Here is a 27,050-nt window from a genome sequence, read left to right on the forward strand (position 1 = left end):
ATGGAGAAGATCCATGTACCACCATTTGCAGGGCCATTCTGGGCCTATCAGGATCATTCTGGTCTTGGCTCTGTACAGTTTCTTGATGATGGTCGGAATCAGAGGAATGGATGGAAAAGCGTACAGAAATGTCCCTAACCAGTCTATCAAAAGGGTATTCCCCTTTGTCCCAGGTCAGTAGAACCTCAATATGAATTCTCAGCATTTTTTGTTGCTTTCATTGGCAAACAGGTCTATTTGAAGACACCCCCCTTCTTGAAAGACGTCTTGCACGACGCTGCCGTGCAGAATCCATTCTTGTGAGTCGGTGAAGCTTTGACAGAGTCTGCTTGAGTCATCTGGACTCCTGGGAGGTGAAAAGCTGTGACTGACAACTTACTCGCTAATACCCAATTCCAGATAGCCTATGCCTCCCGAGATAGGGGGCAGGTTTGAGTACCCCCCTGCTTGTTCAGATAATACATTGAGGTTGTGTTATCCGTTTGGACCAGGAGAGTGCTGTTTTGAATGTATGGATAGAAGGACTTGAGGGCTAAGATAGACTACCCGCAGTTCTAGCAAGTTGATGTGGTATTGTTGATCCTTGTCTGACAATAACCCCTGAGTTTGGAGGGAGCCCATGTGAGCTCTCCAACCCTGAAGAGATGCATCTGTTACAAGAGTTTGTGCAGGAATGTCCTGTTGGACAGGGACCCCTGTTAGCAGATGCTGACAATCTGTCCACCACAGTAGTGAGTTTCTTGCCACTGGTGACAGAGTTAATCTGTCGTCACAATGGTCTGCAAATTGATTTCAGATTTTCTTGGAGTGGTCTCAAATGTAATCTGGCACTGGGAACAATGAAAATGCACGAGGCCATGGAACCCTGAAGTTAAGCTATTTGTTTGGCAGCCGGTGCAGAGTGTGAAGGAGTTTGTGATACTTCTGGGCTATTGATGATAGTCTCTGCTCCAAAGGATACACTTTTGCGAAGTTTGTATCCAGGGTTGCACTTAAGGTAGTGCAGTCTCTGGGTTGGAGTCTGTTTAGACTTGCCTAAATTGATATGAAGACAGATATTGGAGGGTCTACAAACATATTTGGTAATATTGGGTTATTTGAGCTGGAGAGGAGCTTTTCACTAGCCAGTCGTCTAGGTACAGGTAAATGAAAATCTTTTTCCTCCACAGGAGCGCTGCCACTACAGCCACACACTTGCAAAAGGTACGAGGAGCTGACTTCAGGCCAAAAGGTAGCACTTTGTACTGGAAGTGACTGTGAAATGCAGGAATTTCCAGTATTTCTTTGCTACTGGGATATGGAAGGAGGCATACTGCAGCATAATGGGACACATACAGCCCGACCCTGATAAATGGGGGTCAATTTGATGGAGGACAAGCATTCTGAAATTTTCCTTGCAAATGTGCTTGTAGAGAAGCCTTAGGTCTAGAATCGGTCTTAAGTCTTTGTTTGGACTTTTTTCCTCACAAGAAAATAACACCCCTTGTCCCCCTTTTGAGCAGGTGTGACCTCTTCGATAGCTCTTTTTCGAAGTAATGAGAATTTTTTTTGTGGGAGCATCTATTAATGGCAAGTTGCTTTTGACGGTAGAACCGATGGAGGAGGAAATTTGAAGCATAGTTAATACCCATTTTCTACAATACAGAGAACCCAACTGTCATTGGTTAAGGAACGCCACTTGTTGAGATGATTGTTGATACTTCCCCCTAACTGGAGTGGATGACAACTGAAGGATGCAAAAACTCATTGTTTGTCTATCGTTTTGGAAGCAAATGGAGGTTGTCTTGTTAGCACCTCGTTCCCTTCATTGGTTTATGGGACTGATATTCGGATCTGCCTTGACGTTGTTGCCTTGTGGCTCAGTGAAAGCTTTGAACCCTCTGATGGTAGGGGCACCTGTCGTACTGTCTGTACCTTCTGCGGAAGTCTTTATGTTTGTCTAGACCCACCGTCTTGAGCATGATTAGCTCCATTTTCATTTTGGCTATCTCATCATGTGTGTGAGAGCCAAATAAGTTGCCTGTGAACGGGAGGTTCATAATCTGTTGGTGAGCCTCAGGTTTGAGGTCTGTCAGATGAAGCCAAGATGAATGTCTGGCACATATTCCATGGGCATATCCGTTAGCCGCTAAATCTGAGCCGTCTGCATCCATGCTATTTATTTGATTAGCTACTAGGTCTCTGTCTTGCAGGATCTCTTGAAAACTCCTGTCTACCCTCTCTTGGTAGTTTTTCTGCATATCTGGATAGTGAATCTCAGAGAGACCTGTCATATCTACCCAGAAATGCCAATGAACTGGATACTCAAAAATAAATAAGTGAGAGAAAAAAAAACAAAAGAAAAAAAAAAAAAAAACAAAGAGGCTGTTGTGCTGCACATCTTTCTCCCCAAAGAGTCAATGTCCTCACTTTCTTTATCTGGAGATACAGATGATGAGGAAGCAATGAAGTATGTCTTCTTGGCGGCATCTAAGATAAATGAGTCAGGTGGAGAATCGGTTCTAAGAAATAAAGGATTCTGATGTGGGGCCTTGTATTTCTTTAGAATACTTGCTGGAGCCACACTTAAAGATGCTGGAGCGAGAAAAATGTCCATTAGTGGTCGGAACAGGCTTGGAACCAGAAGGATCAGCTGTCTTTAAGAGGACTGATGGTACAGAGTTTTAAAAAATGACAGAAGACGATGTCGTGCGTGCAGGGATGTCGATATTTATTAGCTCCTCTGACCAATACTTCATTAAAAGGTATTAATATCATCCACGAGGGACACTCTTGCAGAGGGAGTGTCCATTAGAGTAGGCAAGTAATCTTTTATTGATCTCGGTGTAGAAGATCACTAAGGACATCTGTGCCCACAATGTGATCTAAAGCGATAAGATCTTCTGGCAGGAGGGGATGATCTTGCTCTAACCTATGTCGTGACCTACTACTCATCCATGACCAGGGAGTATTGGACACTCTAGGTACCCTGGAGTGTAGAGGAGACCCAGGTGTTGTCCTAGGCACAGCAACCTCAGCTTGAGTTTGCGACGGTGTCCTTGTGGGAGACAGTGTAAGTGAATACACTTGCGAATACTGTGAGATCAGACTGTGGGGCCAGACCCTATTGAAGGCTTTGGAGCCAACTTGGCGAGAGATTAGCAGGAGGCAACTGTCCTCTTGTAGATGAATGAGAAGAAGCTGCTGATGTTGCAGCTGAAGCTCTTCGCTGTTATGTTTTGCCTGTAATGAACCATGCCTCAATGTAGATTGAGGAGGTATCGACGTCGATAGAGGCCTTGAAGACGAGGCAGTATTAGTCGGTGAGTGATGCTTTTGACGTCGAATGGTGTATTGTTGTCGGCGGAGTGTGTGACAGTCTACGTCTTGACAGGTGTTGCCTGGATGCAACCGAAGACAGAACAGAGAAAGTATTCCTCAACGTCCAACTGTGTCTGGGTTGCCGTTGACAGCGATACCGAAGGCTGTCTTGACGATTACGGGTGACGTGTTGTTGCAGATGTGGCCTTAGTCGTCGGAAGTTGCCTTGACATCGATGGGCTATGAACCACTGTAGGAAAGGACTCTTTTTGGCATGGTTACCTACACTTTTTGCCTGCTGTCAGTGTGTTTTTGACTGTTCACTAGGATCATGCTAACCAGGACCCCAGTGACTGTGCTCTCTCCCTGTAAATTTGGTTGTTCTTGACTATATGCACCCCACAATTAGCATACTTGTGCCCCCATGTAAGTTCCTAGTATATGGTCCCTAGGTACCAGGGCATTGGGGCACCAGTGGTTCACCATGGGCCGCCGCATGTATTATGCCACCCCTGGGAGCCCATGCAAAATATGTCTGCAGGCCTGCCATTGCAGCCTGCGTGTAAAGGTGCATGTACCTTTTCAGTACAGATCACTGCACCAAGTCACTGTAAGTCATCCCTACGGCATGTCGTCCTAGCCCAGAGGTCAGAGTGTAAGTACCTGTATGTGAGGGTACCCCTGCATGAGCAGAGGTGACCCCATGAAATCCAGCTCCATTTTCCTAGACTTCTTGAGTGCAGGGAAGCCATTTTACCCGTGCACTGGACATAGGTCACTATCTATGTCCAGCTACATAATAGGAACTCTGAACCTGCGCATGTTTGGTAACAAACATGTTTGAATCATACCCCAATACTGTTTCCAGTATTGGCGGTATGATTCCATGCACTCTGGGGGCTCCTTAAGAACCACCAGATTTGCTCCTACCAGTTTGCAGGGTTTTCCCAGGCAGCCTAGGGCTGCTGCCATCCTACAGACAGGCTTCTGCCCTTCTGCTGCTTGACCAGCTCAAGCTCAGGAAGGCAGAACAAGGGTCTGTCTTTGCGAGAGGGAGGCAACACCTGCTCCCTCTGTAAATAGGTGTTACATGGCTTGTGAGGGGTAGCCTCCCCAAGCCACTGGTATGCTTTGAAGGGCAGATTTGGTGCCCTCCTTGCATAAATTGGTTTGCACCAGTCCAGGGACTCCCAGCCCCTGCTCTGAAGTGAAACTGGACAATGGAAAGTAGAGTGACCACTCCCCTGTCCATCATCACCCCTAGGGTTGGCGCCCAGAGCTCTATCATGTGACCACTTGATTCTGCTATCTTGAATCCAAGGTAGGCAGAGGCCCCTGGGAGCATCTGAGTGACAAGGTAAGGCAGGTGATGTCACAGCAATCCCTGAAAGGTGGTCTCCCAGTGACCCGATTTTCCTGATGACTTGGACGAAGAGGAGTAATTATAACTCCACAACCGGAGTCGAGGGCCAGGTCGCCATGACCTTCAGTGACTGCTCCCTCAAAGCCTTTGAGTTCATGGCTCAACATTCCGAGCACGACTGCAGGTCGTGGTCAAGCTCCAGACACCAAAGGCAGACGAGATGTGGATCCATCACTGACATCCTTCGGTGATGGGAGTCTTAGGGTTTAAAACCGGTCTTCCAGTACATCCCTCAATACACCCAAAATTCGTCAAAGAAGTGTTCAACAAAAGTGTTGCAGTTAGTCAAAAAATGACTATGGGTAGCTCTTTTCCAGATCTGCGTGTGGGCTGGTGTGTAAAGAAAAGAACTGATGGCAGTGTGCTGGGGTGGTACACATATACAACCGCAACGTCATCACGGCGACCACAACACCAACGACGCCTGTGGAGTCGACTGATGCCAACTGACGACACGAGGGGTACTGCTTGAATAAAAATCTCAGGATCCAGTGTGACGCCTGGGGGAAATTCTAAGGTAAGTAATCTGCAACTAGAAGTCTATATCAGACATGCCTATTGGGCAAACTCAAGTTGTTTCTAAAATATTTTAATTTGAAAAACGGAGGCTAGTATTTCTTCCATTCATAAGCCTTTAAATATTCATGGATAATATATTCCCTGAAAATCTTGACTACTGCAGCTGGGATGTGCCCCACCACGACAATAAGTTCACAGCATAATGTTTTTTTGCTTATTCTATGACCTTGCTGCAGGTCCCTCTGCAACCTCCAGCTAGTCACTTTGCTACTGCCTCTTCCAGATTTTCTTCGTTTTCTTTCAAGGTATCAAAGTAAAGGAGTGCTAATGATACTGCCCTTCACTCCAGCACATGTTATGCACTGACAGCCCATTTAGGCTCATTTTCCATAGCTGTTAACCGTAACTGTGTGCAACACATACCACCTATGTCTGTGGTTTTAGTTTCCCAGAGAAGGATCTTTCACTAGCATCTCCTTTTAACATTTTAGTAAGTGGAGGCCATTTATATAGCACATAAGAATGCAACTCTGGTCAACTAGTAATGGGGTCACAAGCGGTTGGTGTTTTGCATTTTCCCTTTTCAGATGCTAAAATGCTGATTTGATAAAGTTTCACCTGTGGGTTAAGTATCAGTGCTTGGGAAATATGATCCAGAAACAAACAGAATGAGGCAGACAAGGGTGTAATTGAGCAAAGCTGGGATCTTGGTAGACAATGTGGTTTTTAATGTGTATGGTTATTCCTAGGAACAGTAGTCAAGTTTTGCCTTGATTCAGCTGTAAGATGCTAGCCAATAACTACTTTCACTGCTCCATTGGCAACCACATTAAACTCAAATGAGCAATCCACTTGCGTTTTTTCCATCTCAAGAGACCCCATTAGCTAAGACTGAGAAGTCCATCTTTCGTCACAAGGACAAATTTGACAAACAACTTGGTATTGCAGAATGAAGTTAAAATGAAGAGCTTAGGGATGAAGCACTAGAAGAGGCAATAACAAGTATAAAAAAGGCACCAAGAACAGCTGGAAAAAAGGCTGCCACACATCACGTCCTGTGGTATCTATGTAGATAATTACGGACGAAGAAAAACTAGTCTTCTTAGCAGGCAAACATTGACCTTCTAAAGCTGGACCCTAAAAAAAAAAAATCTTATAAAAGTGGATAAATGGCACAGAATAAATTCAACAGTGGACATACCCCGAAAAGAAAAACCGGGGATCCCTACTCATATATTTTTCCTCATCTAGCTAATCAGCAAATAATTTGGGTCAAGAATAATCGTTTCTGGAATCTCAGCAAGGTGGTAGAGACCTCTATGTCTTGTGAATAAGTGTCAAGTTCCCCTAAACTGAAGGACACCCATTTTGCTTTGTTCTGTACCATTTTTCATAAAAACACAATTCAATAACAATACTTTAAAAAAAGCTGCATCAAAACATTAAACTTTTCAAGTTTTTGCTGAAACACCAGTAGGACTACAATATACTTCTAAACCTGAGCAGACAAAAATATTAGCCACACCTCAGGCAAATTCTGAAAGCAATTTGCTGACTTACAACACTCCTCAAAAGTTGGTTTCTTACTCACATACAATATTTATTGAAATAAGTTAGTTTTTTTATTTTAGTGTTCTGATCAATGTCATTAATTATCTGATAAACCCTTGGAAAGTAATCCAAAAACGAAATGAATGTTCATTGCAATCCTAAAAAATCCTTACCCGCTCAATGCTATGCTGGAGACGTAGCTTTCCCCTTACTGCCTCCTGCTGACGGAAGAGTTCCTTCAGTGGTTCACACAGCGAAGGGGGTGGGGCAATCTGCAAATGGAATATAGAATTGGAATTATCACTACACTTATGTAAATCAACTTTCTCAAACATCAGTGACCTGTGCGGGCCAAACAATGTCAAAGGTGTTATACGAACTGGCCCTGGAGTGCAAAAGCAATGTGTGATTATTGGGCTTTAATCAGGACAACTAGAGTCTTTACCTTGGTTGTCAAAGGTCCATCCAGCTATTGGACTGAATACCCAAGAACAACCTTTTATTAGCATTTGATCCTCAACGAAGCAGCATACATCTATCCAAGGTTTTCTAGAAGGAGGTGGTGAGGCGTGGATGGTGAATGGCTGGATGTCAGACTCCGACCAACATAATATCAGGCAATTGTGAATACTTGGCCAATGTTTTTTCTTTTAAGAGAAACTACTTTAATCACAACCCACTGCTGGATATTACTCAAATATACATATCAAGATATAAGGGCATGAAGTTAGCAGGTGGGCACAGTCAGTGGAGAGGTTGTCACCATAGTGAAAAAGTCTATGCAAACTCTTTGATGCTGCTCTTGCATGACCTGTGTGGGTCTGGTCTACATGTATTCAAATTCTGTGCCCCTGACTTGACCTAAGGTCAACCACCTCAGCACTTCAATGATACAATGAAGGAAGAGGAGGGCAGTACTAATACAGGAGTTCTTTGAAGTGGGGCTAAAGTTCGTCCCTGGTGCCTGAGCAGTAGGATCCTCATAACCACAAAACTTTGAAGTTAGAATCATCTCAGAATTAGGGCTCCACTTTTTTATGCATTAACGAAGTAGAAAGACTTTCTAGACTCCTCAGTTGAAGATATCTTGTTTATCTTTCAAAATCGAAATTCCCTCTTCTCTGTTAGAGTTTTATAGACAACAGTGAGAACACCTTTTGGAAGTTCCTTTTCAGTGCCCTTGCCTTTGGACCAACTAATGCTTTTTTCAGCGTTAATAGTTTGTCTCTATGCAACTTTTCTTTATTAGTCCAAGCTTACAGTTTCAAAACCTTAGGCGCTGACTTGGTTAACTTGGGCAGAAGACACTTATTTTTTTATTTTTTTTAAAATAGTACTGTAGGCTTGAGGTCCACTGTTTTCTTGTGTTTCTCGTGCCTCCATGTGATAACAGAATACCTCCTCCAAAGATTGAACCATCCTTTTCTGTCTCTCAGGTTCTATCTTTGCTGACATGTCTACGTTTGTCTAGCAGCCAAAAGGACCTAAGCTTAAAAAGCAAACAAATCTGAACAATCGTCCTTTTTAAGGCCTAAATGGAGACAGTGCACGCAAACGTTACCTATTTACGTAAAACTTTCAGTTGTAGTTGGGTCAACTTGAACAATGTTCCCGTACTACAAAATAGTGATGAGGCAGTAAGACAGCAACTTTCCTGAAATACATTTGCCAACCCTATTGAAGACCACTTAAAAAGGTTGAATCCTCGATTTTGTGTCAATTATCAGCCACCAGACCGAAATACCTCTTGATGTCATCTCTGACATTCACCTACAACTTTTGTCTTTTTCCTTAGAGCCCTCGCCACACACTTCTCCCAGCGTAGCTCTCTCCACACACCTCTGAAATCCACCAGCACAAAAAGAATTCAAAATGGAGGTCACCTTTTGGGGCACTGTGCACTCACGATCAGCATCTAGTTGGATGCCCAAGAGAAAAACTGTACATCACCTGCATCTAGAATAGACTTTGCATTAACAATACAAAGATTCTGTACTAGTCGTCCTCTAATTTGGCAAGTCCATAGGGGCAGATACTACGCAAGACTCATCACTCAAATGTTTTTTTTTTGGTTCATTTTTTTTTTTTTTTAAACACACTGTGGCCACAAGGTGTACCTTAAACTGAAATTCAGGCAAATCTCACAAATTCTGAGAGCATTAGTGAAATCAGAAACAAATTTAAAATACATTACTCAGCTCTATTTACTCATCCCAAGAAGTCAAATGGGACGCTGTAGCAAAACGTGTTTTCCTTTTGAAACTCCAAAGTACATAAAATCCAGTAACTGTGTACCTTGGGCCTGGGCCTTGGCCTTTTAAGCCCAATTCCACACATCACAACTTCTCTGCCCAGGTTCAAGGAATCCACTTTACTACACTACATTTATTCATATAACAGAGGGCAGTGGTTTTGCCCATCAGTTACTATTACATGATTCCGCTCCATCTAAGAAAGAAAAGCCACCATTGTCAATCTGGTTGCACTATGAATCCACCTCTCTTCGTCTAACCAAAGGACATTCACAATTAAGATTTCCAAACCCATTATTATCTCTCAACTGTCTTTGCCTAGTCTGGGAGTGCTGATGGTAATGACCCTCTAGGTTTTGCATCTACATATCTGGTTACTAGTAACAATGTTGAACTCATCTGTATTTTTATCAGCGTGACTGTAACTAGGGCCGATAATCTTTTTCATAAGCCCAGTTGCCCTTAGATTATCCATCCCAACTTTTATTTTATGCATCCCATCATCAGTGTGTGAATAGAAACAGAAGAACCAGAGAAAGGTAGGCCAATGAGGTTTTTGCTGCGTGTCTGGTCCCTGGCCCATTAGCCTTCATCTAAGAGACACACCTCAGACAACAGTCATGGCAATAACCATAGGCTGATTAGTCAGCAACATCCTCTGCAGTGCTGCTGATCTAAGACTTGCTTCTTTTCATTGACTACTTCAAGGAAGTTATGCCCATCTTCTACTAGAGGTGTATCCCACAGTGAGCAGTAATACCTTTTCTGAGTTTAAATCAACTTGTTGCTTTTAGATCTGTAGCTGATATTCTGCATATTTCTATCTTGCTGTATCCATGGGCCAAAGAATGACTGAATACCAATGACAGATTCTCAAAACTCCTTCCTGAACTTCGGAAAAAAGCCCAAGAAAACCATAACACCTAGTCTGAAAGCCAGTCACAAGGGTAGACGGAGTTGAATCTCTTCTATTTCAAGGCAATATATTCTGTACAAATTTAAAAATGGCCTACTGACACAACCTAAAGCTGAGTCTTAGTGCACCAATGGCGGCCAGGTGTATTCAGGCACCACGAGTACAAGGGAGTTCCAAGAACTGCAACTGGCACAAGCCACACTTGCTTAAGGTCTGTTAGCAGGACAAATGGTATATAGAGCAGTGAATGGAGGAAGGTGGTCAATTAAAAAAACTGAAGGGGACAGAAACACGTTCTAGCAGGTCAATGTTTTCTGAAAGTGGAAAACATCTGTTACTTGAAAAGAATTTCCAGTGCCTATAGCAGAAGTATCTGTAGTTGAAGAAAAATGGTCTGGATCTGCACTGAGCCACTAGAGACGGTTTGCAATGTAATGTGAAAGGCTGGTGCTTTCATAGGCGCATGAGGTGCATTACAGTGTTTTGTACTTCAAGCTATTTATTTTGTAGCAATTCAGGCCATTGACAAGGATGGAGCCAGAGTCAAGGCAAAGGCTTACTGGAGCACCAATCACCATGATGTGACCTTCAGGTGTAATAAGGAGCAGGCTGTTTTGAGTAGGTTTAAATGTTAGGATGTGGACCTGTTTGTTGAGGTTTAGTTTCTCTCTCAGATGACACCTAAGTTCCAGTTATTAAGTCTCATTAAAGAAATTTGCAGGGCTGATTTTTGTTTGTTTTGAAGGAGATTTGCAGATAAATTTGAGTCCTCCCCATTGGAGTTGAAGACCACCATTGACCGCTTAGGACGTCCCTTTAGTATAGAACTTAAATGAGAGGACTGGCAGGGAATTCAGTTTTGCCATATTTAAGGGACTCAGAGAACCAAGGCTTTGTATTTCCTTCACTGGAGTGAAACAGACAATTATATTGGCTCTGAATATAAAATCCACAAGCAGTCTGGAAGAGGAGGTGATGCTGATTGAGCAAAGCTTTTCTGATCGAATTGCCTTATAGAGTCCAGTTTCCTGTTGGATTAAAAGAACGTGGATCTGTTTTGGGTTTTCTTTATCTGATGTGTGGGCATGGAATGTGAACACAATGGTCATGTGGTGAATCAAATGACTTAGGTGTAAAAAGGGCTTGTAATATTTCTTGGTAAAGTCTCTTGCACAAATCTACAAATTCTTTGGTAGACCGGACAGGCTAGTGAGACAACCAGACAATGAAGTTACCTGCAATGACTTGGTTACTGGAGATCAGATAGATTGGACAGAAGTAAGACGTTTTCAAAGGAAACTGTGATTAGGTGGCTGCAGTATGTTATGATCTTGTAGATGGTACTGGAAATAACCAATAAGAGGTCCCACACTTTCCTGTGAAATGTTGGGGAGTGCGACGTTTATGAAGTGCAGCTGTTGCTTGTAGGAAATCCACCTTTTCTGCATTGTCATTCTCGATGTTTGGGCCTTTTGGTGGAGCGAATATTTTTCTGGACTCAGAGCTCTGTGCATTTTATCCCTGCTAACCAGTAATAGAGGGTGTGCATACTTAACTTGCCTATAAATTACTGGTAAATGGTACAAAGTGTACCACAGGTTTTAAAGTTGAACACCACTAGTGGTCCGAAGGATCTACTGTGCTATCTACTACAGTTTCAGTGCAACCAGGGCTTCTGGCCTACCACCTTAGTAGTGTAAAAACTGAAATTTGACCTGTCAAAAATAAACCCTTTTGATAAGTCAAAACCTCTTTTTAAATATTAATGTCACCCCTATGTAGACCTTGCAGCCTACAATGATATTTAAAAGAAATACAAATTTTATGTTAATATGTCATTACAGTGACTAGCACTCAAAAGCTATTTGCACTGAGGAAGGCTTAGCTCATTTATGTAGAAAACTAGAATACAGATTAAAACACTAATACTGTATTTCGGGAATGGGAGCATCTAAACAAAAAAAACAAAAAAATAATAGCTATTAAAAATCCAATTTTTATCTCCCTCCGGACTGCTTTGTATTATTCCTGCTTTTACTGCTGCTTTGGAGGGCAGGGGTTTTTGAAACTCGAAGATATGTGGGTGGCAGATGGTTTCAGATAGATTTTATAAAACAACCGCTACGTCCTTTTAGCATTTTAAGGTAGACTTTGACCTTTGAGTCAGATTGCCTCCACGATTTCTGATTTAGCATTGTATCACAAACCCTGTCATTTGCTATGCAGCCACTAGGGATTAAACCCCCCTGAGAAACTACTGCTCAAGCTCATGGGCACCAGAGGTACAATTTCTAGTATTTACAAGCACAGGACCTACATGTGCATTGAAGCATAACAATGAATGGGAACAGGTCCTGGGGAAACAGAACACACAAGCATTGGGAATGGCTGGGAAGGGACTTTCATTGATCTTCAGCTCATCACAAAATCTGGTTCATGTGGCATGTGTACTTCTTCCTAACTTCATCGCATATACCACACCGTGTCCCCTAGATGCTGGAGAGGCTGTGCAGTGCTGGGAGAGGCCTGGCTATCTGGTGAGCCTGTCCTGTTAAGGTGCAGCCGTTCTGGGAACAGGTGGATTAAATGCTTACAAGCATTATGGGATTTGCCATGCCCTTTACACCAGAAGTGATGTTGGGCTTAAAACCAACTGACTTGCAAGCACTGTGGAAACAAGAGTGGCACATGATACTACAATGCCTGGGAGCCACTAAATTGACCACCACTTTCAAATGAAGTGCACAGCCTGCCCTTCACTGACTCAGTGGCATCACAGACAGTATTCTATTTTAGTGAGGGGACGCGCTGGTTTGTGCTGCTGGGGCAGGGAGGAGCCCTTTTGAAAACTCTGCAGCGCGCCCGCTTCGCGGGTCGCGCTGATTTGTTGTTCCTGCCGGGGGCGGAGGAGGGGCCCCTTTAAACATCCGGAAGCGCTCCCGCCTCGTGGGACGCGCTGGTTCGTGCTGCCGGGGCAGAGAGGAGCCCTTTTGAAAACTGTGGAGCACGCCCGCTTAATGGGTCGAGCTGATTTGTTGTTGCTGCCGGGGGCGGAGGTGAGGCCCTTTTAAACATCCGGAAGCGCTCCTGCCTTGCGAGACGCGCGGGGGCGAAGCCCGGGCCAAGGGCAGACCCGTCCTTCACCCGTCATCGACAGGAAGAGGCTGGGCCCCCCTCTTTCATTTTTCTTGGGGGGCCCTTGAGACAGATCTTTATAACAACGCTAATTGAACAGAGGATCCTACGAGGAGGAGAAAGAGAAGCCGCAGTTATTCTGGGCTAGATGATGGTGTACTAAAAAACGCTTCAGTTCATCTTTGCCTGTCCTAGCTCGTGGCAGAATACCAAGCCCCAGGAGCACTTTAGGAGCCCCTTGTACGCTGGATATACAAGTGAGAACATTCTTTTATATGAAATCTGATCTCACTCTTTGAGTAGACTGATAACCATTGATTATTGACTGTGACTGTGTACTCTAACTCCCTGGTTAAGTTATCCAATTGGGGTAGTGTTTTCTCGGGGTTGGTAAGCTAATTTAATTGGTATTCCCTGTTCAGTTTTACTTTCTACATTGGAATAAGTCTGATACTATATAAAATATGGGCAAAAGAAAGCATTCAACATTGAATCACCCCCCAAATTTAAAAGATAGTACATCTATATTAAAATATATTTCAGGGGCGATGGGGGTGATAGATAAACAAATTGCTAATGTAGAAGGAAAACTGCTGACACCTAAAGAACATATTTTTCAATCACCAAAGTACACTGGGACGCCTGATGATTCTAATCATAGCGATCATGGGGCTGTGAATATAGAAGTAAGGCATACAAATGGATGTATTCAAAACATCTCTGATTTAATTTACACCCCGGATGATCCTTCCCCTGCAGCTAAGCGCCCAAGGAAACCAGCGGTAGGGACGGTAGATAACACCCCCAAAAAATTGTCAAAGAAAGATTCAGTATCTACCCTCAGTAGACGGCCATTAAAGAAACCATCTCGAAAGAAAACTTCAAGTAATTCAGTCAACACGACTCAAACCCTCCTTGCAAACCTTTGATGATTTCAAAGTATTTACTAATTCATAATCAGGGCTTCACTGGACTCCTCCACAGAGCGCTTAAAAGTGGTGGAGAGTAATCTTGAGGCAGGCTTAGGAATCATAAAGTCTCTACAATCTGAGGATTCACATTATGTGAAGAAAGATTTTAGTATACCACTGTCGATTCCAAATTTTGAGTGTAATGCACAACCCACCACGCAAGACAGGGTAGATGATTTACATCTGACCTCAAAGCCTCTGACCAAATGACAATCACTTCCAATAGTATCAAATATTAGCCATAAACCAATCAGGACAGTGAATAATACTCAACCTATGGCCAGGATAAATCAGCCCCAGTTAAATTTAGGAGGGAGTCAACATAGCGGAATAAGACCCTTGAAGCCTATATATACCCCAAGCGACCTTTTACATCTTCCTCCGGAGGCAACTCCATATGTAGTGGTCCTGGCTAATGTTCCATCTGTAGGTGACCAACAGCGGGAATCATGGTCGGCTTTGAGGAATAAGGCTCTCAATTGGATAGGAACACGCTTGGGCTCCGGAATGGTGGGGCTCCTCTTTGATGACATAAAAATGGTTAGAAGAGTTAAGTGGATAGGAAGCAGTAAGAAAGTATTGGAAGGAGACTGCGTGGTTCTTTCATTTAAATCCCCAGACTTAGTGGACAGAATCATCCGTGAATTAGGAGTTAGGCAACTACCCGTCAAGGAATCTCTCTATTACCCGTGGATTTTTTTTTTATCAAAGACCTGTGGGGCATAATTTTAAGAATCCACAATCAGTAAGTAAAATACCTATAATCAGTCCAGACCCCATTTTTTTCCTGTAATAGATTCCAAACTCTTACAACTTTAGAAGGTCTAGATTGACTCAGCAGGAATAAGGAAGATTTTTTTCCATGAAACGGTCACGGAAGTAAATATAGAAGGGCTCAGCATGAATAAGGAAGATACATCTTATGAAGTGGCACCTGAAAGAAATATAGCAGGGACCCACTTAAATCAGAGAGATCCCCCCTTGATAGTAATTCACACAATAGATGGTGGCATACCTCCCCCAATCACAAATAATGCGTACTGCCAAACTAAACAGAAATCGGAAATAGCCCTACTTTATTGGAACGTGGCAGGCTTAACTAACAAGATTAGTAATGAGCTTTGGGTGAATTTTATAGAAGATTTCTCATGCTTATGCCTCCAGGAGACCTGGCTATTAAATCCTGTTCACATAAATGGTTATAAGACATTCCACACACCAGCTGTGCAGACTAAACATGGCAGGCCAAAAGGAGGCTTATGCAAATACATTTCCATTAGGTTGTGGTTACAGAATCTAAAAATGCAAATTACGAGATTGCACTACCAAATGATAGAGCAACTTGGACCAGAAGACTCAGCTAGTGGTTATTAATTTTTACAATAAAGCACCACCAGGAGAAGTCCCCTATATTTTAATGGAGATGGGAGAGGACTTAGAGAAAATATGTGGAAATAAAAGACGTGAGACTTATCATATGGGGTGGTGATTTTAATGTCCATCTTTGCAAAGAACTCTCGGAGAAGGTATGCAGCTGGAATACTGAAGACATTGGCCGAAGGCCTCACTTCTCACATAATATTCAAGGAGATGCGATGAACTTAATGGCTCAAAAATATAACCTGTCTTTTGTAAACAAACTATATTCTGAAGAACCACAGTTTAAACCAACTTTTAATGGAAGGGGTGCTGATACGGTGATCGATTATGTTTTAATGTCAACCCATTTTGCATATTATCTCACTAATTATATACTTCACGATATTGCAATAAGTGACCACTTCCCTCAGAGCCTGAAATTCCCACTAACTCCTTCTACACTGGCTAAAGTTGATAAGGTCACGTTGGCAAATGACATCGAATTAGCTCCGCGCAATGGATACACATTGCGATGGTCCCAGACAGATTCAAAGGCTCTATTGAAGCAGTTAATACATGACAATAATCAAGCCTTTGTAGATTGTCTTAGTGAGGACATAGATCCAGGTAAATGTTTAAGTGCCTTCTTGCAGATTACGCAAGGCGTGAAAGAAGCCCTCACTATTAGGACGGGAAAGGCAGGACAGAAAAGGGAAATGGGTTGGTTTGACCACGACTGCACAAAAGCACACAAGACTAAAAAAGGCTTTAAGTGCCCCAACAAGACGCCCGATAGAAATACGTACGTGTAGACAGGAATAGAAGACAGCCATAAAAAAAAGGAAATCCACCCTGAGAGGAAATTTGTGGGAAAATTTATACAAAACTAGCCTTACGAAGGACAATATACTCTTCTGGAAAACAATAAATACTCCTGTTCTAGTGGATAGAGATATCCCTAGAATGGAAATTGCAATTTCGGAATAGGATTGGATTGCATATTTTTCTAAGATATACCGCAAGCCCACTGATGGAGTCAACGGATTCCCTAAAGGGCCCAGGGAGGCCCACGTCTGACTAACACCCCAGTTTAGTCGAGAGGAGGTAGTGTAAGCCATAAATTCAAGCAAAGCGGGGAAAGCGCCGGGCGCTGCCGCGGTCCCAATAGATTTATATATGACAAATACGCAACTATGGGGACCCTTAATGACGCAGGTATTGAGGGCTTTCTGCATACAAGGCCCCCCCCATCAACGTGGCGAGATTCTATTATTGTCCCTATATATAAAAAAGGCGATCGCCTCAACCCAGCTGGTTATAGGCCAATCTCCCTATTTGATAGATCAGCTAAACTAGCGGGGATAATAATCTTGAATAGACTTCAAATATGGGCGGAAGAAAATAATATTTTATCTCCAGTACAGTATGGTTTCCGTACAGGAATGAGTACGGTGGAACAGGGCCTGAATGTAAGTATTATAATTGGGAAGTACACAAGGATTAGAGAGGGTAATTTGCATTTGGCTTTTATAGACTTATCCTCAGCATTTGACTACGTATTACATGAGAAGCTATGGGACATTTTAAGCAGTATGGGGGTAGAATCAACAATAATCCAGTTTATATGGGACCTGTATACAGGGTGTAGAGCAAGAGTAAGGTATGGGATAAGAGGGGAATGTACCAGGCCTTTTGGCATACACAGAGGGGTGCGCCAATGCTGCGTACTCGCCCCACTCTTGTTCTCATTATACATAAATAATCTAGAACGTGACCTGATAAGCAAATGTAAAGATCTTCCCCAAATAGGTAATCGTGCTGTCTCGGCGCTACTCTATGCAGATGATGCAGTACTTATGGCCAGGACACCACTAGCCCTCCAAAAACTTTTAACCACTTGCATAATTTTTATGACAGACTTGGGACTTACCGTTAACCGTTCTAAAACCTTTATAATGAATTGCAGTAGGAAACTGGGCAAGACCTATAATACTACTATCCACGAGGGGAACATTCTCCTATCTGGGCATAATGTTTGATAAACATGGTTCCTGGGCACACTGTGAAAACAAAAAAAGATCAGATCATTAGAACAACGGCGGCTCTGAATTTGTTTTCAAAAAGGCTAGGGGGGGGATTACCTCGCCGAATATGGTAAAAATCTATAGAGCCAAGTGTATCTCGGCTGCCATGTATGGATCAGGTATTTGGGGGTATACCAATTGTAACCTGATTCAGACGGTGGAAAATGATTTTCTCAGATACTTGTTAATGGTACCAAACGGCACATTGTCGTTTATTAGCCACGCGGAATTAGGGCTCTCCTTTTTTAGCTGACTTGATAAAGATACAGCCAGTATTATTATGGCACAAAGTTTGGACCTCTGAGCACACTGGACTAAATAAGGCTATTTTATCTGATTGTATGGCGTCAACATACTCGTTAAGAGTTCCTTGTTTGAGATATATTATTACCTTTTTTGGAAACATGGGTAGCAAAGAATATTATACAAACCTAGAAGCATCGGAAAAAAATAACTAGGAAAGAATTGAGGACCTTGACACTGAAGCATCTAGAAGAACAGCGATGGGAAGTAGAATCAAAAAAGTTTAGTGTTATGTCTAACCAATTAATCCTGTCTACGGAGGGCATGCAGCCTTATTTGGTAAATGTGGTAAACCCTTCTGACTGGAGCACAACTTTAAGGGTATGTCCCTGTGACGCAAAGGCATCCCAAACTACGATGCACGTGGTCCTCTTTTGTAAATTTTATGACTAAGAAAGCGTCTTTTAGTGCCTCTTTTAAGATTGATCAACTTGCGTCAGTGCCGTAGTGCGTATATTAGCTTACAGGTTTTATCCTCTATCGAAATGTGTGGAATTTTGGCAAATGTTTAATGCTCTGTATTAACTGCAAGAAAGTCTATGGGTGTATTGGTCCAAACCTAACTAGGCTATTTAAATATCTGTGAATGGACAAATTAATGATATGCATTTTTATCTTTGCTATTTATTCTTTTATTATTTTACTCTATTTATTGTGCTTCTATATATAGATGTTTTATTTGATACTTTTATGACTTGTTGAAAGTCGAATAAAGTTTGTACTACTACTACTAGTGATGGAACATTTGATTAGTAACATGAATGGTACTCACCAAGCTTATGAGACAAAATGGAGATGTATATCTATATTACTGTAAAAAACAACGGGTTACAGAGATTCAGCAGTTATACTTATGTTAAGGAACTATAACTTGTGGCTTAAAGTTACTTAACGGCACAAGTTATAGTTTCTTCAGTTAAGTATAAATATAAGTATAACTATATCTGCCCATAAGGAGTCCCTCAGAGACCCCTTCATGTTAACTATGGAGTCAGGATACCTCTATCCAGACCCTTTATGTAATTTCTTTTTATTTATAATTTCTCCCTAGGGCCCAGTCGAGAAACAAAAAGGCAGCCACAACTTTCATTTCAGGTCAGGGCCAGCCAATTGGCCCGCTCTGGGGTTTGGATCAGCGGATCGCACGTAGTAACCGGCAGATCCAAGTCCCTATATTTCTGTATTTTTTTTCCCTTTAATAACTTCAAATCTACAGATTTACACCAAATTACAAAACCAGCTCTTTCTGGACCAAGATCTAGGTTTCTGTCAAATTTGGTGCAATTCCATTCAGCAGTTGGGGCTGTAGCAGTGTCTAAAAACTGCACAATCTCCATGAATACTGCATGGGGAAAGTGTTTTGGGAACCCCACTCTTTCTCTGCCCTCGCTTGACGAATCACCCCGAAACTTCCACAAAGCAAGTAAAGTGAGAAGCAAACTAGTTTTGAAAATTTTGTTACATTCATCAAATGGCACCAAAGCTATTCACAAAACAAGATATCTTTGTCTATAGGAAAAGTTGGCCCTAACTATAACTACCCAACGGCTATCGCCAGAAGGGGAAGGATGGATATATATATCTATATTTATATAGCTATATATCCTCGCCACAAAAAGAAAAGGCCAGGCACTCTAATATGTGAACTAATTACTGTTTATTGCATCAATTACACACATTTATATGTGGTGTGGTGTCACTGCACGTCATCCCCATCCAGGGCCTTGGGAATTCTGATTGCGAGGGAATCAAGGGAGTGTTCCCTGAACTTCTTTCTGCAGTTTTGCATGGTAGATGCTGCTGAGCTCATTCTTTGATGGACTGAAAATAGTAATGCAATACAGCCACACACCTTGTGGCTTTCTGCTTGGTACACCTGCTAATGGGCTTGTTTCACCTTTTGAAGTTGTAGACTGGAAGGGGAGGATTCAATGGGGTGGATGGGTGTTGAGGTACAAGTGGGAGGCAGGGAGAGGAAATAGGTGGTGGCCTAATTTACACTCCACTAGACTTGTTGAGACCTACTATTCAACTGATCAGTCAATAACTGGTCAGCTACTCATTTCAGTGACTGTATAACCTCTCGCTGGCCAATAACTCACGGTTTGTATATGTTAAAATCTCAATAAAAAGATTTACAAAAAAAAAAAATACAATTCAAAGGTGAAGTAAGATTTTGAATCAATATTCAGGAAAATAACATTTGGATAGTTACATTCTCCCTGCCTGAAGTTGCTGGAGGCTAACGTGAATTACTTTTCCAGCTTCTCCCCGTCAGAGATTAGCTTTGAATGAGTGTGAAACGCCTCTCAGTAGCAAACAATAGGCTACAGGTTGGGGACTGTGAGCATCTGCTTTGACAGTGTCAATCCTGCTTGAGTCTTAAATCCTGCTCGACAGTTCTGCTGGGGTTACATAGAACACTTGGGGTGAACTTGAAAGGGAGAGAAGGGCATTCCAAAACAAATGTCTGGTTGCCCAAAGACTGCTTTCGTCCTGCCAGACGTCTGTTCCTCGGTTTGTTGAGGGCACAGTCGCTACCTCAACTTTATTGTTAGATGTAGGTGGACACTATGATTACCATACTATCTGGTGTCTCCAACCAGTCGATCGCAAGCTCCCAGACCCCCTTCAGAGTGGCTCTTGGCCCAGAGTTCATCTTAAATAAGCATAGGGTCACTTTTTTCCTTTTAAATTTAAGGGAAAGTTTTGTTTATTTTACATTATCATCATCAGGCTGCATGTTGATTTTCACTGATCACAAGTAGTTCTCACTACTGAGTGTGGCCAAAGACCTCTGCGTCTTGAAAATGCCCTGACATATTGCATTTTGGGCCTATTTGCAGTAAGGCGAACAGGAACTACTGGAAAAGTAGGTAAGGCCGGGCCTTTTACACCACTGGTTAGGAAGGTGACAGCAGTCACCCCCACCCACTGGTGTGTGACAGGCATAAATGTGGCATCTCTAGGTACCCACTTCAGAATACTTTCCTCACCTGTGAAAAATACAAAGAGGACAATACCTGCTGTCTGAACTTAAAGGAGCCTTGGAGGGCAAGACCTGCTCCCACGTGTACCCAGGACAAAGAAGTTGACTCCAAAGGTCAGTTTGCTGACCTGCGTGGCTACAGGGACACAAATTGCTAACGGACGTTTTCTGGAAGGACAACTGACAAGTGGCAACAAGATGTGGACTGCATCCTCAAGTGTCTCTAAGTGCCTCCCCTGAGGTCTTAAGATGTTACTCCTGTTATGGACTGGGACTTAAAAGACTAAGCAAGAATGTGAAATCTTTGACCAGGGTAAAACTGGTTGGTGAATCCACCTTGTACTCCCGTGGGTTCAGCCTCAAATTGCACCTAAGCCCCTAGGTCTTTGGCCAGTCACGATCAGAGCTTTGTCTTTTTTACTTAAAATTTTTAAAATTATATCTCCAGTTTATTAGATTTGTCATTTTGATGTATTTTGTTTTTATTACATTATACTCTGTATTTCTAATTCAGCTTGGGAGTTTGTTTGTTTTGCATTTGGACTTTATTTCCGGTTTGGTGGTACTACACACATACTTTACACATTGCCCTAAGGGTAGCCTGCGTGCTCTGTGCCATAGCTAAAAATGGTTGAGCTGAGGTTTATTTAGAGACTTTGAGGGTTCACCCTGACATGGGGTGTGATTTGTCCTTGATGTGGGTAGTCACCCAAACCAAATATTAACCAAAACCAATAATACACATTTCTTATACTTTGTGTACCCTGTCACTGTACCTGTCAATGAGGGTGTAGTTATGTGGCACTGAGCATTCGGACTCCTGGAACAGAGGTACAAGTTACTTACCTTAGGTAACAAAATATCTGGTAGAGACATTCTAGTTGCAGATTCCTTACATTAGAATTTCGCCCGAGACGTCAGACTGGATCCGGAGATTTTTTCTTCGAGCAATACCCTTGCACGTCAGTAGGTAGTGTCAGTCTACTCCGTGGGCATCGTTGACGTTGTAGGCACCATGATGACGTCGGGAGTTGTATATAGACGCCTCCTCAGTGCAGCGACGCCAGTTTTTTTTAATGACTTGGCACACCAAAGCGCAGAGACGCTAAAACTAAGATCGGTGCGCCAGAGCTGAGGACCTGAATGGGGAACCCCTGTCCCTAGATATCAGTTCGCAAACGGGGAGGATCTGTGGGCCAGTGAGGAATCTGCAACTAGAATATGCCACTACCAGATATTTTGTTACCAAATATAAGTAACTTGTACATCCGATAGAGACTTCTAGTTGCAGATTCCTTAACTTAGAATAGATACCCAAGCAATGCAATCCTCTGAGGTGGGCTGTGAACCAAGAACATACTAGAAAGTCCGGCAGGACCGAACAACCAAAGTAGCCATCCCAACGGACCCGACTGTCCAGGCAGTAATGTTTAGCTAACATGTGCAGGCATGCCAACGTAGCTGCCTGGCAGATGTCCAGGACAGGAACTCTGCGTGCTAACGCAATGGAAGCAGCAGCTGCTATGGTGGAATGAGCGCGCAAGCCCTCAGGGGGGTAGCTTCTTGGCCAAAGCATAGCACATCTTGATGCAAAGTAGTACCCATCAAGAGATGGTACGTTTTTGCACCGCCTTCCCTTTCTTCGCACCCACATATCTAAAGAGTTGATCGTCCACCCGGAAATCTTTAGTACAATTTAGATGGAACGCCAACGCTCTTTTTGGGTCCAGACGGTAGAATCTCTCCTCCTCAAGAGAAGGATGTGGGCAAGGTGATGGACTACCCTACATGAAAAGGTGTAACAACCTTGGGAAGGAACGAAGCCTTAGTGCACAACACCACTTTGTCGGGGTGTACAGACAAGTATGGGGGCTTGGAAGAAAGAGCTTGAAGCTTACTTTCTCTGCAAGCAGAAGTGATGGAAACAAGATAGACAGTGTTGAAAGTGAGGAGTGGTAAATGGCAATTGTGGCATCAGCTCAAAGGGAGGACACATTAAGTAAGGACAAGATTGAAGTCCCACAGAGGCATGATAAATGGAGTGGGAGGAAATAAATGGGTGAGCCCTTTAAGGAATCGATTGACAATAGGAGACTTAAAGTGTGAGGGCTGATCAGGTAACCTAAGAAAGGCCGAAATAGCCGATAAAAGCCCTTTAAGGATGCCCAAAGCAGAGCCCTGCTAAGCTAAAGAAAGAATGAACAAAAGAACCTCAGAAAGAGGAGATCAACAGATTTGCTGGTACACCATGCCACAAATGTATGCCAACGACAGGTGTATACAGGGAGTGCAGAATTATTAGGCAAATGAGTATTTTGACCACATCATCCTCTTTATGCATGTTGTCTTACTCCAAGCTGTATAGGCTCGAAAGCCTACTACCAATTAAGCATATTAGGTGATGTGCATCTCTGTAATGAGAAGGGGTGTGGTCTAATGACATCAACACCCTATATCAGGTGTGCATAATTATTAGGCAACTTCCTTTCCTTTGGCAAAATGGGTCAAAAGAAGGACTTGACAGGCTCAGAAAAGTCAAAAATAGTGAGATATCTTGCAGAGGGAAGCAGCACTCTTAAAATTGCAAAGCTTCTGAAGCGTGATCATCGAACAATCAAGCGTTTCATTCAAAATAGTCAACAGGGTCGCAAAAAGCGTGTGGAAAAACCAAGGCGCAAAATAACTGCCCATGAACTGAGAAAAGTCAAGCGTGCAGCTGCCACGATGCCACTTGCCACCAGTTTGGCCATATTTCAGAGCTGCAACATCACTGGAGTGCCCAAAAGCACAAGGTGTGCAATACTCAGAGACATGGCCAAGGTAAGAAAGGCTGAAAGACGACCACCACTGAACAAGACACACAAGCTGAAACGTCAAGACTGGGCCAAGAAATATCTCAAGACTGATTTTTCTAAGGTTTTATGGACTGATGAAATGAGAGTGAGTCTTGATGGGCCAGATGGATGGGCCCGTGGCTGGATTGGTAAAGGGCAGAGAGCTCCAGTCCGACTCAGACGCCAGCAAGGTGGAGGTGGAGTACTGGTTTGGGCTGGTATCATCAAAGATGAGCTTGTGGGGCCTTTTCGGGTTGAGGATGGAGTCAAGCTCAACTCCCAGTCCTACTGCCAGTTCCTGGAAGACACCTTCTTCAAGCAGTGGTACAGGAAGAAGTCTGCATCCTTCAAGAAAAACATGATTTTCATGCAGGACAATGCTCCATCACACGCATCCAAGTACTCCACAGCGTGGCTGGCAAGAAAGGATATAAAAGAAGGAAATCTAATGACATGGCCTCCTTGTTCACCTGATCTGAACCCCATTGAGAACCTGTGGTCCATCATCAAATGTGAGATTTACAAGGAGGGAAAACAGTACACCTCTCTGAACAGTGTCTGGGAGGCTGTGGTTACTGCTGCACGCAATGTTGATGGTGAACAGATCAAAACACTGACAGAATCCATGGATGGCAGGCTTTTGAGTGTCCTTGCAAAGAAAGGTGGCTATATTGGTCACTGATTTGTTTTTGTTTTGTTTTTGAATGTCAGAAATGTATATTTGTGAATGTTGAGATGTTATATTGGTTTCACTGGTAATAATAAATAATTGAAATGGGTATATATTTTTTTTTGTTAAGTTGCCTAATAATTATGCACAGTAATAGTCACCTGCACACACAGATATCCCCCTAACATAGCTAAAACTAAAAACAAACTAAAAACTACTTCCAAAAATATTCAGCTTTGATATTAATGAGTTTTTTGGGTTCATTGAGAACATGGTTGTTGTTCAATAATAAAATTAATCCTCAAAAATACAACTTGCCTAATAATTCTGCACTCCCTGTGTTGGTGGAGGAACGCCTGGCTGCCAAGATATCATCAGAGACTTCGGGTGGAAGGCCAAAAGCCATCAACTGCTGCCGCTCAATCTCCATGCATAAAGGCAGAAATTGGACAGGTTCTGCTGCAACAGAAGATCCTCCGGAAGAGGCAGTTTGAGTGGCGGATCGGTGGCCATGCTCAATAGCTCTGGATACCATACTCTCCATGCCCAGTCCGGAGCCACCAAGATAACTTGCGCCCAGTCATTCCTGATCTTCTTGAGAAATCTGGGCAGAAGTGGTATAGGTGGAAAGGCGTAAAGGAGGCTAGAGTCCCACTCGAGATGAAAAGCGTCTCCGAGCGAATGCTATCTTGAAAACTCCAACAAGCAAAACAACTGACATTGCGCGTTCTCTGCAGAGGCGAAGAGATCTAACCAAGGCTCTCCCCACTGCTCAAAGAGACCTTGCGCCACCTCCGGATGGAGACGCCATTCGTGATCAGCTATGCATTGACGGCTGAGTTAGTCCGCTCTGCCGTTCAGAGAGCCCGCCAGATGTTGAACCACCAGGGTAATGTCCTGATGTTCCAGCCATGTCCAGAGGCGTAGTGCCTCCTGACAAAGGTTCCAGGACCCTACTCCGCCCTGTTTGTTGCAGTACCACACAGCAGAAGTGTTGTTTGTGAACACTTGCACTACTATCCCTTTGAGAGAGGGAAGAAATGCTTTCAATGCAAGCCTGATCCCCCAGAGCTCCAGAAGACTGATGTGGAGCCCAGACTCCGCCGGAGACCAGAGGCCTCTGATCTCCGCCTCTCCCATGTGGCTGCCCCAACTCAGAAGTGACTCATCAGTCACTATGGAGAGATCTGGCTGGGGAAGGGAGAGGGATCGGTTGTGGACCCAATGAGGATTCGAAAGCCACCACTGCTCTCTGTGAGCACTTCTCAATAAATCCCACACTGGCATCAGTGTGGATTTATTGTGCTGAGAAGTTTGATACCAAACTTCCCAGTATTCAGTGTAGCCATTATGGAACTGTGGAGTTCGTGTTTGACAAACTCCCAGACCATATACTCTTTATGGCTACCCTGCACTTAAAATGGCTAAGAACTGGCTCAGACACAGTAGGGGCATAGTGCTCATGCAGCTATGCCCTCACCTGTGGTATAGTGCACCATGCCTTAGGGTTGTAAGGCCTGCTAGAGGGGTGACTTACCTATGCCACAAGCAGTGGGTTGTGGGCATGGCACTCTGAGGGGAGTGCCATGTCGACATAGTCCTTTTCTCCCCACCAGCACACACAAGCTGTGAGGCAGTGTGCATGTGCTGAGTGAGGGGTCCCCAGGGTGGCATAATACATGCTGCAGCCCTTAAAGACCTTCCCTGGCCACAGGGCCCTTGTTACCTGAGGTACCAGTTACAAGGGACTTATCTGTGTGCCAGGGCTGTGCCAATTGTGGAGACAAAGGTACAGTTTAGGGAAAGAACACTGGTGCTGGGGCCTGGTTAGCAGGGTCCCAGCACACCTTCAATCATAACTAGCATCAACAAAAGGCAAAATGTTAGGGGGCAACGATACCAACAGTGGCATTTTCCTACAGTACCCATAAGAAAAAGGGCCTAATCCGACCTGGGGTGAGTAGGCCCTATTGAAGACAGCCATGTCGGCCAATGCCGTTCCGACTCGGAGTCATCGGGGATGAGGATCGGGTCGACGTCAGGAGCGTCGACAATTGAACCGGCGCCAGGGAAGGTCTCAGTGGTGAGACCGGCTTCAGTGCAGATCCGAGAGCGGACCCGGAGGAGACTTCGGTGATCGGAGCAGAAGCCGCGGAACCCGAATGCCCCCCTCCCCCTGACTGAACCCCTTGGGCCTGAAGGCGCCATATCGGTCACTCCTGCTCCTGGAAATTCGCGTAAGCATGGAGCGGACCCAGTAGCAGGCTCTGAAGACGGAAGCCTCAAGCATGGACGCTGCTCCTGCGACGCATCCGTCGAGTGATGGGATGAAGTCGAAGGGTAACAGGACCGCTTTGACTTCTTACTTTGGCCCGAAGACTTAGAGGAAGAAGAAGGGTGGTGGCTCCACTAGCGGTCTTGAGACCTCCCCCCTCGAGCGAGACGGTGACCTATGAAGAGTTGAGCGCTGGGCTGCCATGAGCTTGAAGGACTGCTCCCTCAAGGCCCTTGGGTGTATGGCCTGGCACTCGGAGCACGACCTCGGGTCGTGGTTGCGCTCCAGGCACCACAAACAGACCGAATGCAGATCAGTCATCGGCATGACGCAGTGACATTCCTCACACAGCTTGAAACGGGGACATTTCGACGCACCAAAAAACTCAACAAAAAGGGTTGAAATCAGTCAAAAAGAGACCAGGGTAGCTCTCTCCGGATAAGCATGTGCCGCAGAAAGAAAAGAACTG

At 43.8% G+C, this 27,050-nt stretch overlaps 1 protein-coding gene across 2 annotated transcripts in view; it reads right to left on the reverse strand.

Annotated features, from left to right (window-relative positions):
- The window catches only part of ANKRD11 (ankyrin repeat domain containing 11), a 1,021,414-nt gene that overhangs the window by 55,939 nt on the left and 938,425 nt on the right, over positions 1 to 27,050 (reverse strand). For both annotated transcript variants that reach the window (XM_069216659.1, XM_069216660.1), the window contains exon 11: positions 6,967 to 7,065. In XM_069216659.1, coding sequence (XP_069072760.1) covers positions 6,967 to 7,065 — 99 coding nt within the window. The remainder of the gene's footprint in view (positions 1 to 6,966; positions 7,066 to 27,050) is intronic.

This window comes from Pleurodeles waltl, chromosome 12, assembly GCF_031143425.1.
Source record: "Pleurodeles waltl isolate 20211129_DDA chromosome 12, aPleWal1.hap1.20221129, whole genome shotgun sequence".
Taxonomy (NCBI): domain Eukaryota; kingdom Metazoa; phylum Chordata; class Amphibia; order Caudata; family Salamandridae; genus Pleurodeles; species Pleurodeles waltl.